Source organism: Rhopalosiphum padi, chromosome 4 (genome assembly GCF_020882245.1).
Source record: "Rhopalosiphum padi isolate XX-2018 chromosome 4, ASM2088224v1, whole genome shotgun sequence".
In the NCBI taxonomy this organism is placed as follows: domain Eukaryota; kingdom Metazoa; phylum Arthropoda; class Insecta; order Hemiptera; family Aphididae; genus Rhopalosiphum; species Rhopalosiphum padi.
In genome coordinates this window covers 15,318,436-15,337,903 of record NC_083600.1, presented here as the reverse complement: position 1 = coordinate 15,337,903, position 19,468 = coordinate 15,318,436, and the positions used below count along the sequence as shown (strand labels likewise).

At 28.5% G+C, this 19,468-nt stretch overlaps 1 protein-coding gene and 2 long non-coding RNA genes across 5 annotated transcripts; 1 reads left to right on the top strand and 2 right to left on the bottom strand.

The window, feature by feature from the left end:
• Window positions 1–464: 464 nt before the first annotated feature.
• LOC132929701 (uncharacterized) lies at window positions 465–7,164 on the bottom strand. Its single transcript, XR_009662139.1, has 4 exons — window positions 6,610–7,164; window positions 1,510–1,635; window positions 1,311–1,439; window positions 465–1,240 (listed from the first exon to the last, which is right to left on the bottom strand). It is a non-coding gene; the product is annotated as an uncharacterized LOC132929701 (long non-coding RNA).
• A 2,390-nt stretch (window positions 7,165–9,554) lies between these two features.
• LOC132930093 (histone-lysine N-methyltransferase SUV39H2) lies at window positions 9,555–13,664 on the bottom strand. Of its 2 annotated transcripts, none has more exons than XM_060995763.1 (3): window positions 13,265–13,664; window positions 11,824–12,418; window positions 9,555–11,763 (listed from the first exon to the last, which is right to left on the bottom strand). In XM_060995763.1, exons 1-3 carry the CDS (start codon window positions 13,287–13,289, stop codon window positions 11,112–11,114), a joined length of 1,272 nt encoding a protein of 423 aa, XP_060851746.1. In that variant the 5' UTR covers window positions 13,290–13,664; the 3' UTR covers window positions 9,555–11,111. The 2 variants fall into 2 exon arrangements, with proteins under 2 accessions (XP_060851746.1, XP_060851747.1); XM_060995764.1 differs by having other exon boundaries at window positions 13,280–13,663.
• A 1,306-nt stretch (window positions 13,665–14,970) lies between these two features.
• On the top strand, window positions 14,971–17,702 carry LOC132929520 (uncharacterized). Of its 2 annotated transcripts, none has more exons than XR_009662113.1 (4): window positions 14,971–15,249; window positions 15,424–16,831; window positions 17,152–17,299; window positions 17,371–17,702. It is a non-coding gene; the product is annotated as an uncharacterized LOC132929520 (long non-coding RNA). The 2 variants fall into 2 exon arrangements; XR_009662114.1 differs by having other exon boundaries at window positions 14,971–15,275.
• Window positions 17,703–19,468: the final 1,766 nt, after the last annotated feature.

Here is a 19,468-nt window from a genome sequence, read left to right as displayed (position 1 = left end):
AGTACATTAAAACCTAACCATTAACCTAACAGGGTGACTATACTTATTTACAAGAATTGTATGAGCACTTATTCCTTTAATGTTAAATTTATGTTGGACTTTAAAATTTTAGAGTTAACTTTACATAAAGGCCATATTTTTAAATTTAAGTACACAGAAGTTGTACATTGTTTAAGCTATGTCATGTAACGGTATAGACTTATTTTTTCAAATGAGAAATAACCTTTTATTGCGAATAATTAAGCAAATTATTTTTTTGAAAATATTTATCAAACTACATCCACATAATAATCTTTCTGGCAATATTAAACTTGACCGGCTTTTGTTAGTGTATTTGTAAAATAAGAACTAATATAATAACTATACTTTGAGTCTTTTTTTAACAAGTCAAAGAATATTTTTTAAATATTAAATACTATTTTATTGAAATACTTAATAAAACGTTAATATTTCTTGTTTCTTGATATAAATAATTATTTAATTGGTATTTAATTTTAAAAAAATGTATGCAAGATAACTATAAGATAAGAACAACAGTGTTAGGTAATTTTCCACACCACCTTTTTTATTAAACGACGTACAATAACATTGTCCGTATTGTTTAATAACTTTATGAGGTATTACACGAGGCGCGTTTTTTATTGTGGTGTCCCCAGTAGGCCTAATCCACATCGTAAGCGAGAACGCATTATATGCAGGGGCGTATTTGGTAGGAGCTTTGGGTCCAGTTGTCCAGAACGGCAAATTTTTATTTCGTACTTTATGAGTACTGGCGCAGTGACGTCAATCATTAATATTTTTCACAACAAATGTGTGCCACAGAGGTATAAAATACTATAGTATTTATATAACATGGTATTCTATGGTATTAACAGTTTCACCATTGCGCGGCATAGAAGTTTTTTAATAGGGGGGGGGGCAAAATATGTGTTGCCCTTATCCTAAAATTCCTAAATACGCCACAGATCATATGAATGCATTCAAATAATAAAAAAAAAATATACAATAACTTAAACTATATGTAGATATTAATAAAATTATAAAATATAAAACGGGTAATGTGTATAATATGTGTGTGTTGCCGGACGGCGATAGTCAATGTGTTGGATGAGTGGATGAGAGATGAGCGCTAATGCGTTAGGGGAAAACTTATACTAAAATGCTGCCAATCTTCCTCCGGGTTGAAACGAAGCCGAGTGCCAACACATTTCCCATCAGCTCAATGACAAATTCTTCTTCACTAATAAATATTTTATATTTATATAAAGTATACTATACCTACTACGATTCTAAAAATTATAATTTATTACCAACAAATCCTTTCGACAGTTGATTATCGTCAGTTGAATATCTTTTTGCTGCTGCTAGACGTCCTCCGTGTTGATATACAGCCGAGTGCCGACACATTTTCCATCAGCTCAATGACAAATTCTGCTTCACTAATAAATATTATATATTTATATAAAGTATACAATACCTACTACGATTCTAAAAATTTTAATATATTACCAACAAATCCTTTGGGCAGTTGATCATCAGTTGAATTTCTTTTTGCTGCTGCCAGACGTCCTCCGTGTTGAAATACAGCCGAGTGCCGACACATTTTCCATCAGCTCAATGACAAATTCTTCTTCACTAATAAATATAATATATTTATATAAAGTATACTATACTATTACGGGATTATTTTGATGGCATGACGAGAAAAGTTTAAATAAATCAAAATGATTTTTGTATTTTATGTTATAATTTAATTTGATTATACAAATTATAAATAATGGAAATGTTATACAAAAAAATGTAAAAATAAATGTTAAAAATGTTATAACTAAAAAATATCAGAATATTGCATCATTAGAAATGTTACAAAATATATATTACATTTATGTACCTAAAAGTTGTAATTTGTTTTAATAAAAATACTTTTAATTTTAGTAATAAATAGATGTTTAATAGTTTATTAAATGTAGGAGTGTACATTTCATTCATTGACAATTAACATGACACATTTAGCACCCGCCACCCACATTTTAGTAGCTCCAAGATGCAATGGTAAACAGGGTTGGGATTTATCTAGATGAAAAAAATTCTTTCATATATTATCTTATATAGATTAAATTCTTCTGTCGTCTTTTTTTTTTATCTGAGATAAAAATTCAGTTTTCTATATTAATTCATCTAGATTCTAGATACTTTTTTATGTATAATTATTTATTTAGTATTAAAGTACTTACATACATTTTTAAATTTTATGTTTGAAAACCATAATAATGTAATGTAATAAACAGTGGCGTCCGCAGGGGGGGGCTAACGGGCTGAAGCCCCCCCCCCCATTGCCCGTATTATTGTTTTTTTTTTTTATATTTACCTCGATTTAATATAGTTTCTTAAATCGTGTGTTTACCTATTTATTGCAAACAATGCAAACAATGCAGACTTAGTATATCACTGCAAAGTAAGCAGCAAGATTTGTCAAAGGCATTGTCTGATATAATGGTGATTCGATGCGCATTAGAGGAACTTCGAGAAAATGCAGATGTTAACTTTAAAAAAATGTTTAAAGATATCGTTGAATTTGCAGCAAAAGTTGATGTCGAAATAAGTATGCCACGAGTTTGTGGACGACAAACTCATCGAGTCAATATAAATGTAACCGATCCAGAAACATATTTTAAAATTTCAGTGTATTTGCCATTTCTTGATTATATAATTCAAGCTTTGCATACACGATTTGATGATAGACTATCTGATGTTATGCCTCTGGAAGGACTGATTCCATCAAATTTTAGTTTATATGATGATGACTCTATTTTAAAGGCAGCTATGCATTATGATAAAGATCTTACATATAGTGATAGTTCATGTCTTAGAGCTGAACTACATATGTGGAGATGTCAGTGGTATAATAATGATGACAAACCACAATCAGTTATTGATACACTACCTCACTGTACAAATCTATTACCAAACATCCAGGTGCTGTTAAGACTGTTTGCCACTTTGCCAATTACTTCTGCTACACCAGAAAGAACATTTTCAACATTGAAACGTTTGAAATCTCTATTTAAGATCAACCATGACAGAAGAACGTCTTAATGGATTAGCTTTAGCAAATATAAATAAAAAAGAAAATCTAACTGAATTGGAAGTTATACAACAATTTTCAAAAACATCACCGAAGCGACTACAATTAGCAGACTGGACCAAATAAAAATATATTTTATTGCTCATTACTTTTGTTATTATATTTTTTGTTAGTTCTTTTTTCATACATTTCTTTCTTGTATATTTTATGCTTAATTTAATTAAGAAATATAAAAGCACTTTATTATTCAAACTTATAAACCAGTGACAACTGAGTAATAATTTATTTTCAAACCCCCCCCATTGAAAAATCCTGCGTACGCCACTGGTAATAAATATAATATTAATTATCATATTATGGTGGTACAAATTTTAAGCAGCTACCAAGGTGGATAATATATATATATATATATATATCCACCTTGGCAGCTACAATATTCATATAAAATATATGTTGATAGTCAGTACTCAATAGCCAATAATTGTTAGCTATTTTGTTATTTCCATTTATTAATAATGTACCTGCAGGTTATTTATTATTATAGTTAAATGTTCTGATCGGTATTGGCGGCAGAAAAACACAACAGTTTATAATATAATTATGTATAATACTCATTGGCGGACCCAGACACTGATATATACATATATAATTAAATAATGCATACACAGAGTCTGACCCTGCAGTAGGTATACCGTATAACATGATAATACATGTATATATTTCAAATATAAGTACCTAGGTTGATTATCAAGAATCTACTGAAATAATAATAATATAATAAAATATTTTACAATCGTATTTTAATAGTTTAGATAAAATCGTCCGGCGTAATTCCCGATATGCTTTTGTATTGCGATAGTGAGTTTATCTGCGTAGTTTTCCACTATAGAGGACAATATTATTATAACACTACTTCTGTTATTTTATACCTACTACTAAAATGTATAAATTAGTTGACCGTCGACAATTGACACTAACACTGATACACTGTAATAACGCAATAGCATATAAACAGAAAATCATAATAAGTGAGTACGAACTTATTTAAAAGTTAAAAAACTTATTTCAATAAAAAGTCTAAAAACCAAACCATTAAGAATTTTTTTTTACCTATTCAAATTTCAAATATTAATCAAACTAGTACCTCAAAAGAAAATGTATCAACTAAAAGACCACTTTCACCCAATGATGTTACTGATATTAGTACAAAAAAATCTATGTATGATTTAGCAACTTCGTCTTCGTCCTTAGCTTATAATAATTATGATATCAGTTTATTCTGCAACAAAACAGTTTTTAATATTTATTTTTATATTTTTTTTTTTTTTAATATAGTATATATACTGCATAAACATAATATAATATAACACATTAACACATTTGTTTTTATAAAAATAAAAATAATACATTTGAAATACATATTATTTTTTAGGATATTTTTCTATTATCTAGATTCTAGATTCTAGGTACCAACTTTAGAAATTTTTATCTATTATCTTTATCTAGATAATATTTTAGTAATCTATTCTCATTTCCCAACACTGAATTGGAAAATTAAAATTTGTCAAATATGAAGTCTTTCTATATTATAAGTAAAAATAAAACAATAATTGGTAGGTAATATATATTATAAGCTATAAGAAAAAATCTTATTTAATGTTAAATTATATTATTAATATCATTAATAAAATTAAATTAAAATTTAGCAGTAGTCGTTTGGGCAAAGGTAATTATTAGGACAGAGGACTTGTAGTATTTGCAATTTTCATATTTGTTTTGCAGTCATATTATAAAGAGCAGAATACGCAGGGCCAACCCAGGAGGAGGTTGGGAGGTCAGATGACCACAGTATTTTTCTCAGTAAAATATGATCCTTCAAAATTACAAACTACATAAATATGTAGAATACTACAATAATCAAAAATGAAATAATATTAAATAATAATAATTTATAAAATGTACACAGACAAGAACCTTTCTGTACAAATATTATTATTGATTTATTAATATATATTACTATATGCATAGGAAGTCGTGAAGACTGGTTATTGAACTATTGAAGTATAAAATAATGGGTAATATGAAATCGTGTAGCCGGCGTATATCAACAAATAATAGTCGATAGGTACACCTAAATCGAAAAACATGCGTATAATAAGCAGTGTACTGTACGCGCGGCTGCCTATAGGACTTAAAAAGTCTTTACAAAACATACACAGATATGTACTGTTATTTATATAAATATACAGGATGATTCTTTTATCATAAAACACTCGTTATTTCAAAAAATATTCATGTTTTTGAAAACATTTTTTGATATAGTTTCAAGTTTGTTAAAAAAACAACGTTTTTATTAAAAAATTATATTTTTAAATATTTTTTTAAGTTTATTACTTTTTTGAATACATAGTTTTTTCATTTCATATTCCAAAGCAGAATAATTTTCTGAGTAATAATGTATTGGCCAAATCATTGTAAATAAAACAAGTTTCGCTAGAACAGCGGTTCCCAAACTTTTTCCCATCGCAGCACATTATTATTAGTTATTATAATAAGTCACGACACATTTTAATTAAATATTATCTACTTATCGAATATTACGCAGAATGATGTCAGGTATTATAGGTTTTTACGGAAAATTTATCTCTGGATATCACACGTAGAAAAAAAACAACGCAAATGTTCCCATTAACAGCAGATGTTGATCAAGATGGAGAAGTAACATCTGATTTGATAATTAATCATCTCATAATTTTCAAAGAAAAAATGAAAAAATACTTCCCATCTTTGATTGGGTGTACAATCCTTTTGCAGTAACATCAGATGTAATATCACACATCTAGGATTAGTTGAACAAGAACAATTTTTAGAACTTCAATCTGATCGTTCATTGAAATTAAAATTTAATGAACTTAAACCTTAAAGCATTCTAATTTTGGAGTTTTATTAAAACAGAATATCCCATAATTATTATAGAAATTGCAATTAATATATTATTACCAATTTCTACAACATACCTCTGTGAACTTGGGTTTCCGCACTAACAAATATTAAAAATAAGAAACGTGAACAACTTTTATCAGTTTAACAAGAATGCGGGTGTATTTATCATCGACCCCTCCTAGAATTGAACTATTGAGTAAACAACATCAAGCACACGTTTCACATTAATTATATCTAAATATTTTGAAAAAAATAATTTTATGTTTTTTTATAAAAAAAATTCAAGTTGTCACGGCACACCCTTCGGGAAACACTGCGCTAGAAATAAGAAGTAGGATTGCATTATAAAAATTTATAAAATTAAGGTAGAATTATTTTTTAGTTTTATAACTAGTCGTATAAAATAAATGATCTTAATTCTGTTGCTTTCCAAAGTTAAATTTTTTCTAATGATCTCGGTAATTTTCAAAATTCCGAGGAAACATATTGTGTTAATTTAATAGTATGCAACAATTAATAATGCCATTAAATGTGTATCTAACATATTATAATAAAACTAAGATATTAAAATATATATTTACCTGTTTTTCAGCCATGATTTTATAAAATGTTAATTAATATAAAACATATTCGCATCTTGTAGTATAATCGGAGCAATGACGCCTATATATAGTACGTTAATTCATTATTATTACAAATGACACAAATTCACAAAAAAAAATAATGAACTCGCGTAAAAAGAGCGCACATCTTTCATGAATAGAGCCCCCCTCCCAAGTGAATGTGACGATTGCAATATTTATGTGATATTCATTATAATTTATAGGAACACTTGCTGATATAACTATTATTAGATATAGGATATCCGATATAGCTATCAAAAAATAATCGTATTCAGCCATAATATATAGGTTAATGGATTGTTCACTGAATCACTGCACTAAGGGATTGACCGATCTTATTATTATTTTTTTATTTTTTATTTTAAATTGTTCCTGACAGTAATCTAACTTATTGATAATATTAATTAACATTTCAGCAGTTTAATAATTGATAATGCATAATTATACAAATTATTTACAATGATATCTTATAATATTATATTAAAATGTATTAATTATGTTACACTGTTAGATATTAATTCTGGTGACATAACTACCATAGTGGCATCACAGGATACTGGACAGTGGACACCTTAATTCTTAATATATAGTCAGTGCTTGGAAGGAACTACGGATTCGTCGAATTCCTCTATTAACTTCGTTCCATTTTTAGGAACTTATCGTAATGTAGACATTTAGTTTCTTTTTCATGTTTAGGAACGTATTGGAATTTCGTTCACTTTTTTGAGGAACATAACGATTTTTTTCGTTCCTTTATTTTTAAATAAAATTAAATCAACAAAAATGTATAGCTTCTTTTGAAATTTAGTAGCTAATATAAAGAGGTATAAAAATAAATCTGTATACAATATTATTGATAATGTTTACAAAAGTTAAAACTATTACTAAATAACAATGTATTATGTTTAAAATTTTAAAATTAAAACAATTATAGTACAAAAATGTATATCTGTTTTTTTACTTTATTTTACTTCACATTAAAAAGGAACGAGGAAAGGAACTAGTTCCTATCTTTAAGACAGGAACGGTAAAGAATTTAGTTCCTTCCTAACAAGATGAACGTGAACGTGAACTAGTTCCTTTTTTTAAAGGAACTTTCCAAGCACTGTATATAGTATAACCATATGTCCGTATAACTCTATAAGACCAGTTAACATTTAACGTAAGTACTCAGCATATTGCAGCGAACCTGTGGGCTGTACAGTGTACATAGCCACTGCAGAGTATAAATGTTGAACTGTAACTTTATTATGAGTTATGAGTTTATGACATATCTAAATAATATCTATTAAATGTTTCAATGATGAAATATTGAAATGTCATAGATTTTGACTATTGTAAATTGTAATGTATTATGCATATTTGCTACGTAAAAATGTTACTTCACAGTTCACATGCGTATTCAAAATAAGTATACATAGCGATGTTATAATATTAAGTATATGTTAGTTAGTTACCTTAACTTATTTTGTACACCAAATTAGCTATCGCACTGTAACTTTCTTATGCCATTGAAAAATAATGTCTATAAAACTATTAAAACTTCTCTATCACTAAAAGATATTTCTCAGTAGTTAACGTCACTACATTGCACACCGGTAGGGTAATAGGTATTAGTTAGTAAAACAAATTTATAATTCGTAAACTTTGCATACTCCGTGTTCTAGAAGAAGTTAGACAGCTTCTTTTTCTGAGGACGACAAATTAAAATAATTTATGTTCTCAAAAAAAAATATTTTTTAGATAGACGCTATTTAATGATATAGCTGTCAGCTGACGACTTTCTTTTTCTTCGAGTTAGAACCGACGGCGCCGCGAGGACCTACTTCCTCATGGGCCAAAGGTACCTAATAAACGAATGCAATCAAACAAGTCATAGATTCACAATTTTGTTATTTGTATCCAGGTTACCAAAACGACGATACGAGGTAGTAGATATAGGTAACCAGGATGATTATAGAATGTAGTCATGAAAATATATAGGTAGTCGGAAAAACCGGAATCCAAAAGTACCAAATATTTAACTATCGCAGTATTATCCAGTAACACTATTTTATATAGGTATATATAGCCATATAGGTACTTGTTATTTATAATTTTAAAACACAAGCTATTTGGGCTTCAGTTATTAACCTTTGAAAACTACATAGTTATAAAATTACAATAGTCTTACGACTTTATAGTAATTAATTAGATAAAAGATAAGCACTGTGAATATAACAAAACAATAGATTAATAAATAATAATATACCTACCAGGTGGTACACCTAAATATTTTAATTTTTAGTACTTTACACACACGTTTACTTAAAAATAACAAGAGAACACGCAGATACTTTTAAGTTGGATAATCTCAATTTACTCCAATATTTAATACAAAATTGGAATTATACTGAACATACATAAAGACTTCAAATTTAAAATTAAAACAACAGATTAACATGCTGTTTGTTAGTAACACTACACACGAGAATGCATTGTTCTCTAAGGATTCTATTAATCATGCCTAATAATATTAGCAGTATTACTTATTTAGTAATAATTAGTACTCCTATGTATAGCACAGAGATTCGTCGTATTCAACACTTCAACAGAACAGTAGAGCACAAATTTACCAGTAAATTACCAAATACCAAACATTCAAAATACATAATTATACAACATTAACATCTTTTGGTGATTAAAATTACATTATACTATCTTTAAATTATAGAGTCTTTGTACTGTGTTATTGAGTAGGTATTTACTGTTTACCTAATCTAAACATACTTTAAATGCACAAAATAAGACATTGTACACACATGTCTTATCTGCTTACCAACACAAAACATATCAAATATGTACATTAATCAGTTATAGTTCCATGTAATTAGCCTCATAAATAAAAACAAACAAAAATAAAATAATTTTACAATATGTAAGCATAAAGTATATTTCATTCATATAACTTGATGCAGTCTTTCGAAAAAAAACATAAAATTAATAATTTATTATACAATTCAGTTATTTGAAAAAAATTCTAATTTATCATTTACAATATTAAAAATGTCTTGAAATTAACATTTAAATTTACAGTTAACTATAGTCACATATTTAGCATTTGTTACATCAATTTGCATTATATTTAATTAGTATGTAATAAATAGTATAATATACATAAAAAATGATAGTTACAATCATATTGTAGTATAAAAATCAAGTAAAAAGTTATCTGTTTAATATGTAACAATAAACTTAAACAAATTATTTAATTCTTAAAAACAACTGAATAAATATAAATTACACTCAGTCTTTTAATATATTACAAAAACATTTAACAAGATTTTTATTCATAAAAAATTATAAAAATGTTTTCGTTAAAAGAAAAATTGAAACTGCACATAATTTTAATATTTAAATTAAAGTAAAAATTTTTGCAGCTCCATTTTATCCAACAATAATTATTATTTTAAGTCTTAAAATACATTACAAAAGAAAACATTTACAAATATATATATTTATGTATATATATTTATGATATTTGTTTATGTATTAAGCAATTTAAATTTCAACAAGGTTTTCATGATTATTGAAAAAAAAAAAATCATTCTTGTGTTTACTATACAAAAAATAAATATATTTTAGTCAAATGAACATTCTGAAAGTACATTTATCATTTAAATGTATTAATGGGAAATTATCATAAGTTCTTAATGGAATGAATAATTCAAAAAATTAACTGTTAATATAATATATAAAAAAAATTGACATTAAAACTTATTACAGAACGAAAAAATGGTAATTAGCAATTTTAAAGATAAATACTAATTGAGTAATAAATTAATTCTTAAAATATTTTATTGTATTATTATAATATAATACCAAATTAAACTTTGGTATTAATATTTTTTACACTAGATTACATTTGACTAATTCAAAGAAAATAATAATTTAAAAAAAAATATATCATACATAAAAGCAATACATTTAATACTTTTAAATAATTTATACTTGGAACGATTAGCTGAATGTATCTATGTATTTATAAATATTAGATTATAAGCAGTACATTTTGTAAGATATTTAGTTACATTAATTAGGTACCTCAATAGAAAATCTTATCAACTGTCTAAATGAATTCATTTATTAAAAATAAATATTTACTAGTGAAAAAAAAATTAAACTGTGAAATAATTATCTAATAATTTCAAAAATGCATATAAAATTAACTAATTTCTGTTACAACTGAAAAAAATATTTATGATGTACTATTAAGACATCATCTTTTGTCTTCACCTTTAAATCAGTACTATTTACATTATATACATATAAATTACCCTTTTTTGTCAAACCCAACACTTAATTAAATTGATTCAAAATTATACTTTTTCATAATAAGTAAGGCTATTGGAGAATAAATAATAAAAAAAGTATATAGTCAATAAAAATTTAGTGTCAGTATGAAAACAAAATTATTTATACTAACACAGGTAACCACGGCAGTTTTTAGATAGGCATTTACATTTAATTCTCCGACTTTCATTATTGACAGAAGTCATATAATTGAATGTAATCTCTTCACCTGCATCAATATCTCTAGATGCAAATAATGCCAGGGTTGGAATATTAGTATCCAAACAATCAATCCATACAGCAAATATGGCCAGATTAGAATCACATGAATGATTTATAAAATGTGATACATTACCAAATGTAGTTGCATCAATAGAATAAACGCTATCATTTTTATCAGTATTATAGTCAAGATCAAACAAGTATGTTGACTTTGATCCATGAGTGACAGCCCGCTGATCAGCTTCTGATTTGGTGATTACTTCACCAGTATATTTGGTAATATACGTACCTTGCTTTATACTTATTGATGTTTTGACTCCCCAACCGCGATTGTTATCTGTTCGGAATATTTGAAGTTTTAAATTCTTACTAGGACCATGTTGAACCACTCTGTTTACACAGGTATTGTCACAAGAACATTTTTTATTACACTCATAAATAGGAGTGCCTTGAGGAACTATAACACGCTTGAATTTATTATACGCAAGTTGAAAATCGCCAAAATGACATTCAGTTTTTTTACGTTTTTTTCCTCCACAGGTAACATCACAGTGGCACCTACATCAAAAATTATATAGATTACTCATTTAAGTTAAAATAAAATACTCAAATACGTACCAAACTGGAGGGTCGTTTGGAATAATAACTCCTTCGCCCGCCACACATTCATCCACATAATAAAACCGTTTGGGTGGGCCTTCAAAGTCTACATCGTTTACAACAGTTAAACTAAATCCACAAACTGCAGCCATTTCATTTTGCCATTTAGACAATTTATCAAGTTGTTTTTGCCTTTTTCTGTTAACTTCAATTAGCATTAAATTATGTCTAATCAATTTAGTTAATGATGTACTCCTACTACTTGGCGATACTGTTGATAAATAGGCAATAGTACCCCTAACAAACTTATCTTCTATAGATGGCATGCCTTCCACGAGCACACGGTGCAACAATTCAAGCAATTCTTGATCAGCAAAAATATTAAGTGAATCATACAGGTCTTTAAAACGTGCAGTTTTATAAATGTCAGCAGCAACTATCTTATTTGATCTGTAGTCATTCAATGCGTTAGAACAGTTTGTTAAATTTCGATATGGTTCCCAAGTGCACTGGTCCATAGGATAATTTTTCCATTTAACGAGATACATTGTTTTGCTCCCATATGTATCATCAAATAAAATGGACTCAATTTCATACTCGTTATCAGCCACTCCTGAAAAAAAATGGGACTATATATAATTAAAACAATTTTGATTTGCTCAAAATAAATATTTAGGTTAAATTAGAATAAGATATACTTAAAAGTAGAAAACTTAGGTAAGTAGGCTAAGTAGATACGATATTTTTGTTAATAGCTGAACAAATTAAGAGAAAATGATTATTTGTTAAATCCTCACAAATCGGAAGTTATTTAAAATTAATATATACTATGGTTTTTAAAATGAACATTGTGTGTAAAGTGAATAGATAAGCAATTTAGACCTTGTCATTGACAATGGAAAATTAAAATCATGTTGGCGAAATTTAGACAATGCCATCAATGGGTGGCTTTTTCATTCAAATTGTTCATGTTTTCTTTCTTTTTTTCACATAGCTCATACTCTTAATGTGCCTTAAGATTGTGTATAATTTTTAACAAAAAAAATATATATATATATTGTGAAATTTGGGATTTAATTCTTTGTTATTATCATAAAAGTCAGAAACATTGAAAATATACTAAAATAAACTATTTGACAAGTGTGTTTTCTAAGCAATAACGTCAGTAACTATCGTTGAGTTCGTTTAAGATCATGACCAACTCCAGTTCCCTAGAGTATGGTACGTTTAATTGTAACGGTTACAAAAAAGAGTCCACCAACGCTCGCGCAACACCAAACATCGCAGACGGGGGACGCGGTGCGACGGGACACGGAAACACGGAATGGAAAAGCCCGTGCACGTCTAGTGGGAAAAGTTAAGGACCCGCGGGCCTTGATAACAGAACACCGCCATCCTAGCGGAGCGTCAGTCAATGACGCCACACCATGCGAAACCGATTTTAAACAACAAAACGTACCCTTGGAAGACGTACCTTTATGCATTGTGGTGACCGTGAGTATGAAATCAAAACAAACTGAAGAACGTTCGTCGGAACGGAAACGGAGGCGGTAAACGGATCGCGAAAAGATCTGGCTGCAGGCGCACTCGCACTCGTTCGGAATTCGCAATGTATGTACACTGTACAGGGACACGTACGGTATCGGTTTCGGTTATTATTCAGTTAGCGCGGGAACCGTCGGACGAATGAGCGGGCACAACGATGGGCGGGCGGACAGCAGCGACGGATTGCCGTGAGCCGGGGGAAAGGGTGAGGTGCCAGGCGTTACTACTCTGCAACGACTACGACGGCGTACCGACGCCACGGCGATAACGATGAAAATGAATGGTGGCCCTACGGAGTACAGTGGTGGTGGTACTGCAAGACGTACAGTCCAACGGTCGGTTTTCGAACCCGCCAACGCGGTGCCGGCGCTACAAGATATGGCGGACTGCGTGCCGCAGTGTCGCCAATACCGGAATACGTGCAAAAACGTAAACGGCGGTAAACGGAATAAACGGATACGCACTTTGCACATTGGCGGGAAACTAACTATAGATGGTTTAATGATTAAGATAGACCTCTGTTATTTCCAATTTTTCCATAATATATTACAAATATTACACGCATCACTCGAAATGCGACCTTTAAGGCTTTAAGTACACTGTTGTACTGTTTCTATTAGGGATGAGTATTTCAACTCATTCTGGTGAACTGAATCGTTCAACTCGGCTCACTAGTCAGTTTTAATGATGGATGAGTCGACTCTCAACTCATCAACTCCCGATCTGATAATTCTACTCAACTCGTGAGGTTCAAATCTATAAATAAAAATAGTTCATGAATTGTTCATTACCTAGCATCGTAAACGTCATCGGCTTATGGCATATCCATAAACGAATCTAATAAAGTAATAAATAATAATGATTAATTAAGAAATGGTTTGATATTTAAAAAATTTAGTGGATTTTACCAAAACGCTTGACCAAATCACCATCAAAAGCGCGTATCATACGTGAAGCATCTTATGCGCGCGTTTTTAGATCGATTGAGTTCATACGCACTATCGTCGGAGTGGCACGTACCTATGTATTATAAAGTGATAATCAAGTTAAATCTATCTCATATTTTAACTCCATACGGCATACACTTTAGAAGTTTACTAACAAATACTGTCACACTGAGAAAGTGAGAAAAACTCGTATAGAGACAGAAATAAATGTTACAATTATTTGATAATAATCAGTTGTACATTTTCAAAATAAATATTGAAGAAAAACAGATTTTTAATGTAGCAACTAGCATTATTATTATTTGTAAAGCACAATTAAAATTAAAAAAAACCTGTTATATAAATAAAAATAAGTCCAATTAAGTATATTACATATATATTCCCATTGAATATTAAATACATTTAATTAATATCCTACTTTGTAGATATAGTGCTTAAAAGTTAAAATATTTAGGAAAACTTAAATAAATAACCATTTAATTCTTTTAAAATCCACAGGATACCAACAAACAGAGTAGGGACACCATAAAACAAAATAAATATTTCAAAAAATAATTTTAATTAGGTATTTGATAAATTAAGTACTTATTCCAAGTCTAAAGATTATATAATTAGTTATACAAAAAAAAAAAAATGATTAAACTTATCAATTACATAACAAAATTATTGTTCATATATTTTTAAAATAATTTTATAAGCAACAAATAAACTATAGTAAGACTACTAAATAAATGATACATTAAAGTGGTTAAAATAAAAATTAATTTTAAAAAATAAATTAAACATGATTACTTATAAAGTTATAACCAATACTCTATCTATGACATATCCTTTTTTTGTAAATATTTATAATTATAAATAATATTACTAGTTATTATTTAAGAAAATAAAATAAATTTTTGATTGTGGAGCAATTTTATGGTATTTGTGGTGTTCTTGACTGTATGACTAGGTTTGTAGAAATTATTAATTGGTTAGGTATGTATAACATATAGGCGATAAATAAGAAAGATTACAATTATTGTAATGTAATAGCATTGATTAAATATACAATATATTATAGTATATTGAATCAATGGTAATAGGTAAAAAATATTTTGAAGTACTAATAACATATGGTTTGCAGGAGAATTCATAGTGAATATTGACAAGTAACTCACGTAACTCGGAAGAAATCAAGGATTTTGAAATTTAGTCAGAGTTGAAGTTTTGAAGTATTTAATCAATAAGCTAAAAATGATGGTCATGGTTGGTATTTAAAGTAAATTTGATTCAGCAAGAAAAATAATATAATTCATTTCTTTTATTATGTTTGCACGTATATGTTCATCAAACTCCCTTAACTTTATTGCAAATTGTTCATCAAACAAATCACAATCATCTTTCACACGTTCAGATAAAACAGTTTCAATGATTTCAAATGCATCTATCATTTGTGTTTCAACAATTCTCATATTTTTCATGGGTTTCAATTTCAATTGATTAATTGTTTAATGTTTTCTCTAACTCCAGGAAAATAAATTCTAAAATCAAATTTATAGTATTTTTATAAAAAAAAACAGGGTTCTAGGTTATGCATAATATATTTTCTTATTCCTATATATCTACTGGTAAAATAAAAGACCATACAACACAGTGTATACTAAAAAGTAAGGGATAACTGACAATTATTTAAGCTTTTGAACACACAAACACCAGTTCTTCTGAGTTCTGACCATTTCATTTTAAAATTAAGCTTGATAAATTATACCTTAATTTTAATACATTTTTAGGGGTTATTGTCTGAGCGAGCATACAAAATAAAATATGTATTACAACATTTTTCAATTTTAAATATTATTCCCAATAAAGTTCTAATTGATTTTTTACAACTTTAATATAGCAATGATTATATATCAAAAGTAGATTTTTGAATAAATACCAAATAGTAATCAAGCGCTCACACTATTTGAATATAAAATAGAATAGAAATATATAACTTAATTTCTAAGACTTAGCTGCTTCTATAAAAACTAAAGTCCTAATGCCAATTCTAAGAACATTATATGAACAATTTGATTTTATACTCTTGAAAAGTAGTAAAACTGTCACTTGAATTTTTTTGCCTTTTACCAGTTGATATTATACTAAAAAAATGTTTGTGTCATGTTTCACAGAAATAATTTATAATAAAGTACATACCTACCTAATGCCTGATATATATTTATATATTATTAAATATTATGTACTGTCTTCAAAAGTTTAGGTACTTATGTAAAATAATAAGATCTTAAGACGTGTCACGTGAATGCACTATATAAGTAGGTATGTATGCGACTGCTGTAATAGCGTTATGCTAAATGCTGACCTGCTGTACAGTCGGCATTTACTACAACTGCAAATGTCTGATATCAGCGATGAGTGAATTACTGAACTTCACTCAGAATTCAGTGGAATTCACATGAACATAATATAAACATTGCAGTCATTGCACGATAAATATTTATATTATGATACATGTGGGACGTCAGCTGGCAAGAACTGTTATCAGCAAGGTACAGATTTGAACTACTTAAACTTTAAAGGCAATATAAGCAATTATAAATAACACTTAAAACGTGAAAAAAAACAAAAATAATCATTTGTTGATTAATAAACTAAAATTTACCCATCAAGAACATATTTTAATCTATAAATCTATATAAGATGTATACACATGATAATACTCATTTATATAGTTTTTAATAAATAAATAAATTTATTTCAAAAAGTCTTTTTCTCTTCATTTGACATATAGCAAAATTATTTGTAAAATATTTATTCCTGTAGTCCTTTCACTTTCTATATTTAATACTGTAATGCAATTAATATATAGATATGGAGTTCATTGAAGAAAATATTAGTGTTAATGAAAAAGATGCAGATGTCAGTTATAAACTAATTTACCTAAAAGATGACCAGGTGGACACAAGTTCAATACAAAACAAGGAAACTCTATCTCAAAAAAGGATCTCACCGTAAAAGTAGAAGATTTATTGACTTATTTGTATATAAAATTACTTTTTTTTTGTTGATACATTTGCCTATATTTTAGATTCTGGTGACTTACTTGATGGACTCTTTTAATAAAACTAAGGAAGGGCATAAAGATCTTATTAAAGAAAAAAATGGGAGGAAGAACTATTAAAATCTGACCAAGAACAAACGCAAAAAGATAACAGGAATTTAATAGCCTACTGACCACTTTACTCAAGCTTAAAGATTAATTATTTACCTTATATAATTAACATTATGTATATATTTTTAAAATATCTAAAAAAATTGTAAACCAAAGACTGGGAAATAATGCAATAAGATATAAAATTATTAAGTTATTAAATGTATTCTGTTTTTAAATGTTTAATAAATATGTTTTAAAGTTTTAAACTGTATGTTTTACATAATGTAGTACTGATTACTGATGATTATTATTATTCGTATAGTTTTTTAAAACTTCACGAATGTCCTTTGCACGTGGTTCAGCTCGAGTCACTGTTACTTGTTGAGGTTGTGGCAAGGGCGAATACAGTGGTCCTAAACAGAGGGGGGGGGCAATTTGTTAGTTATCAACTAAAAAAAGGTCATGATCTATTTCAAATAAAAAACTATTGGAATATATGATACTTTCTTTTGTGAACGGGGGGGGGGCAATTGCCCCATTGCCTCCCCCCTTGGGTTGTGGTCTTTCAATATGTACTTCATTTAAAGATCTTATAACCAGCATGGATTGAAACTATCTTTTGAAGTTTCAATTATATTATGTAATATGACAAAACTATCTACCATAATAGGTATGAATTTGTAATTAATATCAGCTTTTTTCAACAACACTCTCCATCTATCATTCAAACAACCAAAAGCATTTTCAACACAAATTCTTGCAGATGATAGGTAAATATTAAATGACTCTTCTACTGGTGTAAGAGCTCCTATGTAAGTGTAACCCTTTAGCAACCAAGGTATCACACATACGGTACACAGTGTGGTTTAACCGACCATTACACAGTTGTTCTATTGGCATTTACCTAAATAGCTCACGGTAAACTATTTAAATGTAACACAGTGTTTGAACTAACAATAATTGCACTCCGAATGCATGGTGCTACCCATGTAAAAATTCGGTATTCAAAATGACCTAAAACACTGTGCAGAGACGATAAATAGTAATACACCGTGTTCTACATAATTGGTTTATTGCAAATGATTTGACACAACCATGTCACAGAAGTTGCTACCCGGGTTTCCATGTGCAGCGATGTGCACCGGTCAAATAAATAATTCATCCGATCGGATGATGATAAGATCTCCTGATTACTCACACATTGGATACATTTTAATCAATGACATTTGACAGTACTTACTTGATACTTTCGACTCTTGAAAAGTACGTGGCAGTAGGAAGTACAAGAGTAATACTGGATTTGGACTGTTGGACTCTCGTTTTAATAATTACGCACTTGCAGCCTACAGGAATGGCATTCGATGCTCATAGTACATCGAACGTTATAATAAAAATATCAGCGTTCTGGGCAACAAACGAGTGCAGATAAATTATTATAAAGTGATAATTTGTCAATATTTGTTCTTCTATATTTCACCGTCATCGCACGTGGTTACGTATTATGTTCGAGTACACCAAATTTTTCCGAGACGACTGCAAGTGTTTGCAGACATAAGACATCCCCTTTTCATTTGTAAAAGATGTAGAATTACATTACTGAAATATTTTGTCATTTTAAATCACTATATAAATATTCAGTCTTGTTTGTTTATTCTTTCTCTAAATTTTGTTTCTTTGATTTTTCGTCGCGATACTCTTTGCCCTTTGGGTTTAAATTGTTTTGATAATATATAGTTATTCTTTATAGTGCACTCTTTATCTGATATCTGGAGTCATCTAACTCATTCTATCCATCTTAAAATGTACAAAATAACTTATATACAAATTTTGTTTGAAAAATAATAATAGCTAACAATAACTAGGTATATTGAGTTTTGGCCGAGAAGGTAATTATTTGATGATACTTTACTCGTTAGTCTTTTTCAAAACATTTTTTGTCCAATAAAGAGAATAGAAATACAACTTGGATTAGGCTGGTATATCCATATTATTCTAACCTTATTAATATATATTTTTTTATACTATATAACAT

What these genes read in the sequence shown, in the direction of transcription:
- LOC132930093 (XM_060995763.1), bottom strand. Translation starts at nt 13,289, where the DNA reads ATGCATAAAGGTACGTCTTCCAAGG. An exon ending in TAAAGGTACGTCTTCCAAGG is followed by an intron (nt 12,419 to 13,264) that starts GTACGTTTTGTT and finishes ATTTTTTTTCAG; the next exon opens with GAGTGGCTGATAACGAGTAT. An exon ending in CCAAACGACCCTCCAGTTTG is followed by an intron (nt 11,764 to 11,823) that starts GTACGTATTTGA and finishes TTTTTGATGTAG; the next exon opens with GTGCCACTGTGATGTTACCT.